This window comes from Carassius gibelio, chromosome B14, assembly GCF_023724105.1.
Source record: "Carassius gibelio isolate Cgi1373 ecotype wild population from Czech Republic chromosome B14, carGib1.2-hapl.c, whole genome shotgun sequence".
Classification (NCBI taxonomy): Eukaryota; Metazoa; Chordata; class Actinopteri; order Cypriniformes; family Cyprinidae; genus Carassius; species Carassius gibelio.
Window position 1 is genome coordinate 15504079 of NC_068409.1, and position 12500 is coordinate 15516578.

At 37.2% G+C, this 12500-nt stretch overlaps 1 protein-coding gene and 2 long non-coding RNA genes across 8 annotated transcripts in view; 2 read left to right on the top strand and 1 right to left on the bottom strand.

The window, feature by feature from the left end:
- Positions 1-530, top strand: part of LOC127971444 (uncharacterized) — a 2308-nt gene extending 1778 nt beyond the window's left edge. The window contains exon 4 of the long non-coding RNA XR_008156850.1: positions 1-530. This exon is cut by the window's left edge and continues 16 nt beyond it. This is a non-coding gene — a long non-coding RNA (uncharacterized LOC127971444).
- A 2694-nt stretch (positions 531-3224) lies between these two features.
- On the bottom strand, positions 3225-6305 carry LOC127971445 (uncharacterized). The gene is made up of 5 exons (XR_008156851.1): positions 6064-6305; positions 5197-5296; positions 4081-4196; positions 3855-3939; positions 3225-3341 (listed from the first exon to the last, which is right to left on the bottom strand). It is a non-coding gene; the product is annotated as an uncharacterized LOC127971445 (long non-coding RNA).
- A 1086-nt stretch (positions 6306-7391) lies between these two features.
- Positions 7392-12500, top strand: part of LOC127971440 (syntaxin-18) — a 16763-nt gene continuing 11654 nt past the window's right edge. For 3 of the 6 annotated variants that reach the window (XM_052574450.1, XM_052574451.1, XM_052574452.1), the window contains exon 1: positions 7392-7585. In XM_052574450.1, the coding sequence (XP_052430410.1) occupies positions 7418-7585 (168 nt within the window). In that variant the 5' untranslated portion in view covers positions 7392-7417. Of the gene's footprint in view, positions 7586-8326; positions 12328-12500 lie in introns of those variants that run through there. The other 3 variants (XM_052574455.1, XM_052574456.1, XM_052574454.1) reach the window with 3 other exon arrangements.

Sequence of the window (12500 nt, forward strand, 5' to 3'; positions counted from 1 at the left end):
CACTGCAGTTCTCCATCATGCACAAGGACTCACCTCGTTAACTCTTTATCCCCCACACACACAGATATGGTCCCTGGATCAGTGATTAGACTTTGCAGTGGTTTGATTTTTGCAGAAGATGTAACTTTGTTTTATTTATAAGCTCATAATGAATACATTACAGAACCAGTGATGAAAACAATAGTTAAAAATAGTATTTTTCGTATTGATAAAGCATTTTGTTCTCTTTTTCAAGCTTCATACAGTGAACTTTTTAGACTTTAATTAAGAGTTTTAGTAAAGGAGATATTCATACACAGTCATCCCCTAGCTCCAGTCATGAAGTGAATTCATGATGTTATGTCAAAGCTAGCAGGTGTTTGTTTTCCTGAACACTTTCTCTGTCTTCCATTGTTCAGACAATCAGTGTTTATTTGATGCTGTGCTGATTGAGTTTTATAGATGATATTGCACACTTGACATGCATGTCTTCATGGTGTTTTTTTGTGAGTTTGAAACATTTACATTGTGTTGTATAACATTTTGGTCAATTTAATTTTTCCAGTGTTCTCTGAAAGACATACTGTATTTACTGTTTTGTTTTTTAATAAAAGCATTTTCATTTGCATACTGAAAATAGTTAATGTTTACAACATAACTGCCTTTTTATTCTTTATGGTGGCAAAAACGAGCTTGGTGACAGAGGACGCAGTGTAGTAATTTGGGCATGTTGTCTTTAAATGAGTTTGACATATCAATAAATAATGGAAGATCCTTACAAAAATATGCATGTTTATTATGCTTTATGTATTTATTTGTTCATTCATTCATTCATTCATTTATAATTTCAGTTTTTATTCCTAGAGTTCAAATGGTAGAGAAGGGTAAATCACAGAAACACAAATGTGAACAATTTTAACTTTAAAACACAATGTAATATACAATGTAAATTTTAGAAGCACGTCATTTGATTAGTAAATATATTTGTCTTTGGTCAAAAAAAAAAAAAAATACAAATCTTAAAAATGTGTCTTATATTTAATGAGAGGAATCTATCTGTTGGATACAACTGCGACTGCTGGGCATGTGCACATCAATATTGCCCAATTTTTGTCAAGCTGAACAACGGAGGAAGGTGAAGACGTTAATAAAACCGAATCTAATAAGTAGCAAGCTTAATCTATTGTTAACCGAATCTATCCCTTCAGCCGAAAAACGAAAGACATCTGTCATACATGGATAAGGAAATGTGACGCTGCTGCTCAGCTTAGATGTCATTGGCTATGACTTTTCAGGACAGTCTGTGGTTGGACTATCTTTTAACCCATATTAAACAGCGCATCATGTTAAAAAGTATGTTTTGCTCCTATCATCACATTAGTAATATATTAAGTCAACAATGAAGTGTTGCTATCTTGAGAAAAATGACATCTTTAGCGAGATCCTAATCCTAACCCTAAGCATAACTTCAATGAACTACAAAAAACAGCCCCCTAGTGTTGCCTTTCTATAGATAGAACGACGGAGGCTTGTGGGTAATGTAGTTTAAAACTTTTTATTAACGAAACTAAATAAATTATTTATTTTAAGGTAAACTGGATATCTAAATATGTTTATTGTGCAAACATCTGTGATATATTTGAGAGGCAGGCTGAAATGTGGTATTTTACAGTGAGCAATATTTAAAATGCTTTTATGCCAGCTTTCCACTTATTTCTGAAAACTGAGCTCAACATTATTTTATCAGCATAGCATAAGTAATAATCCTGCCCATTTCCTCTTTGATATGTTAATTGGACTCTGATTTACAGCCATTTGAAATGTACAGTTTTGGGCTCTTCCGGGGGGTGCTACTGGGCCCCTGGGGGTAGCAGGGCAGTAAAACCTACATATATGTATTCTACTCATCATGAACAACAAACTGAGCTGAGTCACATTTATATCTGACAGTTTTCACAGTCCTCTGTTTTCTATTCTATTCATCATGACTATTATACCTTTTGACAGGACATTGTGAGGCCATCTGATGAAACATGGAAAAATTAGAAAGAAATGATTTAATAATGAAAATAATAGATTATTTCTTTGATTTTTGAAGTAAATGGCAAGAAATATAATGGATGAACCTGCAACAACTTGCCATTATCTATTCCCCACTGTAAAGCAGTAATCAAGGACAATGTATACACATTCTGATACTTCACTATTACACAAGGACAAATTCATGCAGTGCTAAGAATATTAATTTATATATATATATATATATATATATATATATATATATATATATTAGCATTATATATAACTAATTAGCCGAAATCAGTGTAAAAATGTCCTCCTCACCCCCGTATCTTGCTCCTCAGGTACTGGACATCAGTAATGTGTGTGCTCTTGGTTTTAATGCAGTACAAGATCCACGTTGATCATTCCTGCTACATTCTCAGTTATCCCTTAAGTGTTTGTAACAATAAAGCCCATGGCACCATCTTGTAATGCGGAATAATTAATCTTGTAACTCCCTGTATTTCACAAAAAATGTGCATATTTGTTACTAAAATATAAAAAAATACTTTCTGGTGTACTGATGTCCCAGATGTTATTAATCCGATCAAAAATGTTTATGTCTTAAATAAAAAAATAATCCCAATAATTAATATGTCGTTTTTCCAAGTCTAAAATAAACACATATGAGCCTACCTAGTAAAATGATGTATTTACCAAGAATCTTCAGAACACAATATTCACCATTTTCATTTTATTGAAGCATAGACTATAAAGTTGATAAAGTAGCATCAAGACAAATAAGATTCAATGAAAATAATTATCATCAAAGATACATTAACCTCATATATAAATCAGTTCACACAGATGAGTGATGAAATGTCCTTAAAAGTCACAGTCCCATCCAGTCAACTGTGATACAGATCATGTGATACATATAAGACATGAGATACTGTTCCAGAAAATAATGATTCCCATCATCACATCTAAACTGGTTTCATCTCCCCATCGTGATCTTCTTCTCTCGTGTCTGGAAACAGTTTGTGGTTGATATCCAGCACTGATGAGGTGTAGCTTGTTCTCAGCCAGATGATCTCTCAGTCCTAACATCCCAGACCTGAAGTGAAACACACAATCCAGATGAAGTTGTTTAATGGACAGAGAGCGCAGCTTATGTTCTGTGTGGTTTTAGCAGGGTGAGTAACTATGACCCTTGTAGTACTGTACACTTACCATTCTTCAAGCTGCTTTAAGACCTTTTGAGAAGCTTTTTCTCTGAAGACAATTTAGCACATCCTCTTCTTTCACTCCTTTCAAGAGCATCACTTGGTCAAAACCCCTCATTTGGCTGATGAGATCATCTGTACCAATAAAAATACTGCAATAAAAATCTAATTCTGCAAGAATTAAGAAAAAGTTACAGAGGCAAAGGACTTGCTCATGAGACTGCATTAGCATGTGTAGTTCTCAGAGACTCTAGAATTCATCTATTGTTGCAGTAAATGTGTTTTCTTCCTCTAGAATCTTTCTCCAAAGTTCCTGACTTCTCTCACAAATGTGTTTTAGTCTGTGCAGTGTAAGGCCTGGCTTCAAACCAATCAACTATCAATTCACAATTTATAACATAACATTTACAAAACAATGAAATAATGTCAATTGGTGTTAATATCAACTAAACCAATTTCGTGATACTTGTCTACTCTTAAAACAGGTGGTGTGTTTTTAAAAACATAATATTAAAAATGTCCAGTCACACTTTGCTAACATGCTGTAATTGTAATAGTATAAAACGAAATCAAGGCTGACATGACCAGTTCTGTGAGAGATCATCATAAAATGTTGTATAACACAGCACTGCTTCAACACACACATACCAGAGGACTTCTGTTTGTTTGAGCACAAGATGGCCGTCTTCATTTCTCATCCTGAGCAAATCATTTCCTTGGTCTTCCTTCTCATCTGTGAAACAAGATAATCTCTACTTACTCTGTGTGCAAATAATATTGCTCATTAAACATAATTAAGTTAATTTAAAGTAAGATTCAGACCAGAGCATTTGATGAGTAAATGTTTATTAAAAAATATTCTAAACAAATGTACCTGGGAAGAGCTGATCATGGCAAGATTCGCTGAGACTCAGTAATAGCTCTTTTAGGTTTTAGGAAGGTTTGTGAGGGTTGGCTCTTAAAATAGCTGTTGAGCTCGATATTTTAGACCTGAAAAAGAAGAACAGCATTATCTGGAAAAAATCCTGTAAGACAGAAGGAAGGAAATATTATTAATTACGTGCAACTTGTACATTACACCTCTGTAAAGATGCTGTATAATTAAATGTTAAATGCATCCATTATTGAAAGCAAGTAATTAATAACAAGCTATAGTCATATGAATTCTTTGATAGTGTCAGATGAGACCGTCCTGGGGCTTGTATAATATCATACAAGTGTTAAACTGGATTATTAAGACTGTGATGTGCGACTGTGTTTAGGGATCATTTTTAAGACTTTGACCCTGTCCAGATACCCACACTTGCAGTCTTGGCCACTTGAGAGTGTGTGTACGTGACAGTGTGTGAACGAGACTGTCTTAATAATGCCAAAGCACAGCGTCCTTAACACACACTAAACCTCTCCAATACTGCTCTGGAGCGCTATACAAAGCTTAGTGTATCCCATCATGCATCATGTTTTGGAATAAATCGTCAGACTTTTTGCCGAGATCTCACAAGAGGTCATGGGAAGCTGTCCAATGTACAGTATGTGAAATATTGATAATTAGTTATTAAAAATCTCTTTAAACACATAAGTGTCCCATAAGGCAGTGGCTCCCAATCCTGGTCCTGGAGAACCCCAACACTGCACATTTGAGATGTCTCCCTGATCAAACACACCTGATTCAACTCATCAGCTCATCAGTGAAGACTCCAAGGCAGATAAGAGAGACGCCAAAACCGTGCAGTGCTGGGGTTCTCCAGGATCAGGATTGGGAAACACAGTCATCAGGTCATGAAAAGTTTGACACACACTCGTGGTCATCATGCTCACTCGAACACTAGGCCAAATACAGGAAAGACTTCAAATAAGTAATCAAGTGGTCAAGTGCAAAGATGGCAAGTGTGGGTATTTGGACAGTGCAACAGTTTAAGAAACAACAAATGCTGTACAAATTATAACAGCAGGAATTTTTGATAAAAGAGACAAACTATCACAGACTTACTGCTGCAAATATCTGCCTCCGCAGCTTTCTGTCTTCTCCATTTCTGAAGGAATCCCTCTCCAGAAACACCACTGGGCTGACTGCCTTTACGTCTTTTCAGCTAAAAATATAAATAATAAAAAAGGGGAGAGAAAATAAAATTGAATTATATACAGAATGTTAATAATGATCTGTGAGCAAAATATTTAGATATAATATTATATATATATATATATATATATATATATATATATATATATATATATATATATATATATATATATATATATATATAAACTGATATGAATGAACTGCAAGATGGAAAAATACATGTTTTATTATTTATTTTTAATTTGATTTTTTTTTTTTTTTTGGGTTCACATTAAAAGGTATTAAAAGCATGGTACAGAACACATGATTACTGTGATTTCTGTCATATAAAAGCACATAAAAACACTAACATTACAGTGATACAAACATAGCTGGTTTGGTGATTATTGTATTGTTGTATTGGTTATTAATATATCATAGTAAAACTACAGTTACAGTTACTAATGTTCCATTTACTGTGTTTTAACTTCACATTTCATTTATTACTATTGTGTCGTGATTACCATGATTTTACTACAAATACAACTTACATCATTGATCCTGAAATTAATAATAATATAAAACGGATCGAAGGTCTATGGCACGTCACGTGACAGATAGAGTTTAATCACACTAATTAGCAGCTGTGTTCATTTATTTAAACGCAATGAAACTCAAAGACAGCCGCGGATGACCGACATAATACAGCGATTAAACATATGGCACTAATCTGATTAATAAAGAAGACAGAATACATTTTATAAAAGGCATTAAAAGAGCGTGTATACGACTACTCACCCAAACTGTGGAAATGATAGCAAGTATCGCGCGATGTGTGCTGAATGAGACTTCTTGAACGTGATTTCATAGCGATAAACATCTCATGTCCTCGTGTCGAATTCTGACGCCAAAAGTTTCCCACTGAAAGCAATGAAGGTCGTAGTGCTTCGATAGTCGACGCCGAGAGGCACATTTGGCGTCATAAAAGTGACGCTAGGGGCGCTTGACCATGCTTCGGTTTTTGACGCCTTTGGAGTGAGAATGGGTTGGTTTTCCTTATGAATGTTGTTCAGTCGCTTTGACGCAATGTATTTTGTTTAAAGCACTATATAAATAAAGGTGACTTGACTTGTCTTAATGACCCGCAGTCATTAATCTTTAATGTTTGCTTACATTTCCATTCTCTACTTCTTCTGTGTGACTTTTAATGATTACAGATCCATATGATCTGACAAACACAACATCTGCATCATTGAGATCTTTATGCCTTTAATCTTTCATTTTTTCCAGCTAGTTTTGCTCATTGTCTTAATTTTATCTTAATTAGTTCCCAGTGAATTCAAAGTTGAAGTAAAAATAAATAAATCTGTTTTGCATTTTGCACACAAACAGTGGAAAATAACTTCTGTAACACTGCAGAAAGTGCTGTTATATTTGTGTTGTTTTACAGCGCAGAAGTCTAAAAGATATTGATTCTTAAATCAAGATTTAAGACCAAGAAGAAAAATAATATAAAATATTAAACTTTTATTTTTTTATTTTTTTTTAAATGTTTTAATTATAAACTTTATTTTCTTCTTCTTTTTTTTTTTTTTAGAAATCAAGACTTCAGTTTTGCATCTCCAGTAAAACATATTTATTTAAAACGTTTAGGTGTTTATTCAAGAAAACAATACAAAAATACAGAGGTGTAAGAACTTTTAAAGCATTGGTGGACAGGAGAATACTTTTAACATCTCTTTAATCCCAACCCTGACACAGTCAAACCAAAATAATTCAGACACCAGATATAATTGATGATATTGTTTTTACTAGTGGGTGCAGGACACTATAGTTCATAGATGTAATTGAGGATAGCAAAATACAGTAAACTGTGACATATTATACCCAAACATTCTTCATACAGTGAACTACCAGCAAACCTGATATAAATTTGGGGCAATAATTATTCATCCACTTAGCTTGACTATGTTTGCCTTGTGTGTTTTTTCTTTAATGCGTCTCACACATGTGTCTTGATACATTTCGGTTTGACTGTAGAATACTACTCTTACTCTCACTTACTCTGGCGCAAACAGTGTTAGTATGCTGACTGCTGAGTGTACTACAGCCCGTCGCCGGTGGATGACGTCAGAGCAGCGACGTGTCAATCATGGCTGCCGATATAACATTATTATTCAAAGGGAGCGTGAAAACGGTGAAAACGAGGAATAAAGCGCTCGGTCTGATCGATTCATCTAGCAGAGACGCGACCGGAGGAGCGAAGACACCGACACCGAGACCGAGAGACAGAGACAGCGGCGGGAGAACCAGAGAAGTGGTGAGACACACACACACACACACACACACACACACACACACACACACACACACACACACACACACACACAGAGACACACACAGAGACACACATACTCACACACACACACACACACACACACACACACACACACACACACACACACACACACACACACACACACACACACACACACAGAGACACACATACTCACACACAGACACACACACACACACACACACACACACACACACAGAGACACACATACTCACACACACACACACACACACACACTCTCTCTCTCTCACACACACACACACACACACACACACACACACACACACACACACACTCTCTCTCACACACACACACACACACACACACACACTCTCTCTCTCTCACACACACACACACACACAGAGACACACATACTCTCACACACACACACACACACACACACACACACACACTCTCTCTCACACACACACACACACACACACACACACAGACACACACACACACACACACACACACACACACACTCTCTCTCTCTCACACACACACACACACACACACACACACACACACACACACACACACTCTCTCTCACACACACACACACACACACACACACACTCTCTCTCTCTCACACACACACACACACACAGAGACACACATACTCTCACACACACACACACACACACACACACACACACACTCTCTCTCACACACACACACACACACACACACACACAGACACACACACACACACAGACACACACACACACACACACTCTCTCTCACACACACACACACACACACACACACACATTACGCGAATACATACATACACTAACAGACGTCAGTGTTAAATGAATAAATAAGCAGAAACACTCGTTAATGGACCTGAGATGTAAACGTTGACTCGATGTATTGACTGTGATCAGATCAAGTGATGAATGAAGAAGATGAAGATGAACTGTGATTAATGATCAGTTTGCTCTGGTGTGAGCAGAGAGGGATGATTATGTGAGGAATATTAACTGATAAAGGGTTTCCGGAGAGCCGTGTAATAAAACTCTATTAAAGTGACACTTCACTCATTCTGTCTTTATTTACTCTCTCTCCTGTTGTTCGGATCTGTTTGTCTGTCTCTCAACACTGAAAGACATTATGAGAAATGTCTCTCTGGTTTGGTTTTGTTCATTAATGCAAGTCATTGTGTTCAGTATTGTTTGGTTCCCGACGTTCCTCACATTATCTTTTATTTTGTGATCAGCAGAAGAAAGAAAGTCAAACAGGTTTGGAATAATGTGAGAGAATGATGACAGATGTATTATTTGTGACTGCTTTAAACGTCTAATACGTGTAATCACTAGAGATCTGGAGGACTGAAGGCTGATACTGTAGTTAAAGACTCGTATGAAGCAGCTGATGTGATTCACTCCTGTAATGCAGTGCGATCCGAGTTCAGTTCGGTTCAGGAAACAGAAGCACGCTTTAGTCACAGAGTTTCTGTGTAACCGCATGTCTTTCTGTGTAAAGTTATCTCTATATCTGAAGGACATAACTAGGAGAAAACAGTCAGATTTGCATGTTTCCTTTTGACGCGCTGAATCAGACACACTGCAATAAATATGTGTTTATCTGTTTCCACTAAATAGCTCACATATGTTTATCTTCTCAGCAAAACTGCATACATTTAATTTGATATAATTCTATTTGTCCAGTGTAAAAGAAAGAGATCATTTAAATATCTGAAACTATTTGAAACCCTTTAGTTTTTATGGATATTTTCATGTATTTATTCTAAACCATGGCAGGGATAGTATTACTGTGGTTCTAATTAAATGAACTGGCTGTTACTGTCGTATGCTGCTTTATAAGTCCACACGTACGTTTACCTGAAAGGTTAGGAAGTAAATGAGCTAAGTCTGTCTCGGAGGGAAAAAAGAGGGGTTTGGGAAATTAGAAAATAAGGTGTTATCTGGAGCTGAATTGCATATTTTGTGATTGGCTGTTATGTGATCCAAGACACACTTCCAATGCACTGCTGGAATCAGGGAATCTTCCCGTCCCAGATGAGTATTTCTCCTCAGGGTTATAGTGACCAGAAGAGTGTCAGACGCAGGCCGCTGGGTTCTTCACTGCTGAGGGTGTTGTGTTCTGGGAAACACTCGGTTCTTGGCTCGACAGTGATCTGATCTTGTGTTTCTGAGCCCCGCTCCGCTTTGATTCATAAACATGCTAAAATAAGATTTGGATTCAGCTTTGGAACAGTTTCTCTGAGAAAGCCGATCCTGGACGGCCGTGATTAGAGGTGGAAGATGAAAACAGAGTAAATATGAGATCAGTCGCGGCTCCTAATGTGCAGCAGATGTTGTGCTCCTCTCGACGGGACAGATCTCGAGGAAGGTCTCGTGATGGCCCGAAGCGCTCCAGTGCTGTACCTCCGTGTAAACGAGACGCATTCGAGGATCTGACGCACGCCAGAATGTTCTGAAATACAAACCGTTTGCTGTTTCTTTGACCGAAGCTTTGGCCTCAGTTCTGTCTGTAAGACACTGTACTCCATCAAGAGCAAAGACTGCACTGTTAGTCATGCGTTTGTCTTTTTACATTTTAAAGGAACCGTTCAGCCAAAATCTCCTCACCCTCAGGATTATCCATCTGAGATCAGCATGAGTTTGTGTTTATGGAAACAGATTTGTAGAAATGTAGCACTGCATCAGTGTCTCATCAATGGATGCTCTGCAGTGAATGGGTGCCACTCTGTGTGTTTGAGTTAAAATCATCTTAATGCTGGATGTGTTTCAGGTTTTGTCTTCTCCAGATGTTCACTGATGGACTGGAGTGCTGTGGATTATTGTGATGTTTTTATCAGACTCTCATTCTGACGGCACCCATTCACTGCAGAGCATCCATTGATGAGACACTGATGCAGTGCTACATTTCTACAAACCTGATGAAGACACACACTCCTCCTGATCTCTGATGGATAATCCTGAGCTTAGTTTCCTGTAGTAATAGCTGGGTGATAATAAAGTTAGATTTTACGATGATATGAACAAACGTGTGTAGAATTGCTATAAATTATTGTAATGTATGGGATTGTTGATAATGTTGTAATACTTCTTGTAAGCTAGCTATTATGTGTTAGACTTTAACAGTGTCCTTCATTTTGACAGATAGGGTCGTAACAATACCATCAGAATCTATTATTACCCATTATTTAAATTTTCTTATTTTAATTATAATAACACAATTAATTCATTTTATTTTTTAATAATGAACCAATAGGATGAGTAAATATCTTCTGTATTTATTTATTAATGATAGACCAGATGAGCAGAACACAGGAAGACCTTCAGATGATGTGTTTAGTTACGAGCTGTTGACTGTGGTTTGTGTTCGTTCATGTGAATCACTTCTGATTCACTGCTTATTCACTTCTGATTCACTGCTTATTCACTTCTGATTCACTGCTTATTCACTTCTGATTCACTTCTGATTCACTGCTTATTCACTTCTGATTCACTGCTTATTCACTTCTGATTCACTGCTGATTCACTTCTGATTCACTGCTTATTCACTTCTGATTCACTGCTTATTCACTTCTGATTCACTGCTGATTCACTTCTGATTCACTGCTGATTCACTTCTGATTCACTTCTGATTCACTGCTGATTCACTTCTGATTCACTGCTGATTCACTTCTGATTCACTGCTTATTCACTTCTGATTCACTGCTGATTCACTGCTGATTCACTGCTTATTCACTTCTGATTCACTGCTTATTCACTGCTGATTCACTGCTTATTCACTGCTGATTCACTGCTTATTCACTGCTTATTCACTGCTGATTCACTTCTGATTCACTGCTTATTCACTGCTGATTCACTGCTTATTCACTGCTGATTCACTGCTGATTCACTGCTTATTCACTTCTGATTCACTGCTTATTCACTTCTGATTCACTGCTGATTCACTGCTGATTCACTGCTGATTCACTTCTGATTCACTGCTGATTCACTGCTGATTCACTTCTGATTCACTTTTGATTCACTGCTGATTCACTGCTGATTCACTGCTGATTCACTGCTGATTCACTTCTGATTCACTGCTGATTCACTGATTCTCTCAATCAATCTTTAGCAAACAGTGAAACACTTTAATCAGCTCAGCACATTTAAGACAAACTCTATAACCTTTCGAGCTAGATTGATTCAGTTAGGGGTGCTCCGATCACGATCGGCCGATCGTTAAGCGCATCTCGTCAGTAAAGCTGGTGTTCTGTCGATTTGTCCTACACTGTCAGATTTTCCTACCTTCCACTAAAACAGTGGGTAGTACAATTCCACAACGAAAAATGCTACTGTAAAGTTATGGTTTATTAACGTCTACACCTACCACAACCCTAATCATACCCTTACAGTACTGCAAATACAGTAATTATGTGTTATATTAGCGGTTGTAGCTAGAAGGGATACAGCGTCAGGAAACCAACAATAAATATTATTTTCTGCCAATTAGATTGCGTTTTTATTAAAGTCTACACCTACCCCAACCCTAAACCTACCGTTACAGTAATGCAGATACATTAAATATCGTTGTTTAGCATGAGACAACGGACGCGATATTGATGTGCGCGTGCGCAGTAAACCCAGGTAGGAAACTCTGACAGGGTAGGATAAAATGTCAGGACACCGGTTCTCTAATCAGTGGTTAATTCCGTCAGGTGCGTGATTTCACATAGAGCAGCTGTTACTACACAGAGCTGTTGTTAATAGAGAAGATGCGCAAATCCACTTCATTTTCAGCGTTTTTTGGTACATCTTCTCAGTTAACAACGGCTCTGTGTAGTAACAGCTGCTCTATGTGAAATCACGCACCTGATGGAATTAACCGCTGATTAGAGAACCGGCTTTACTGACGA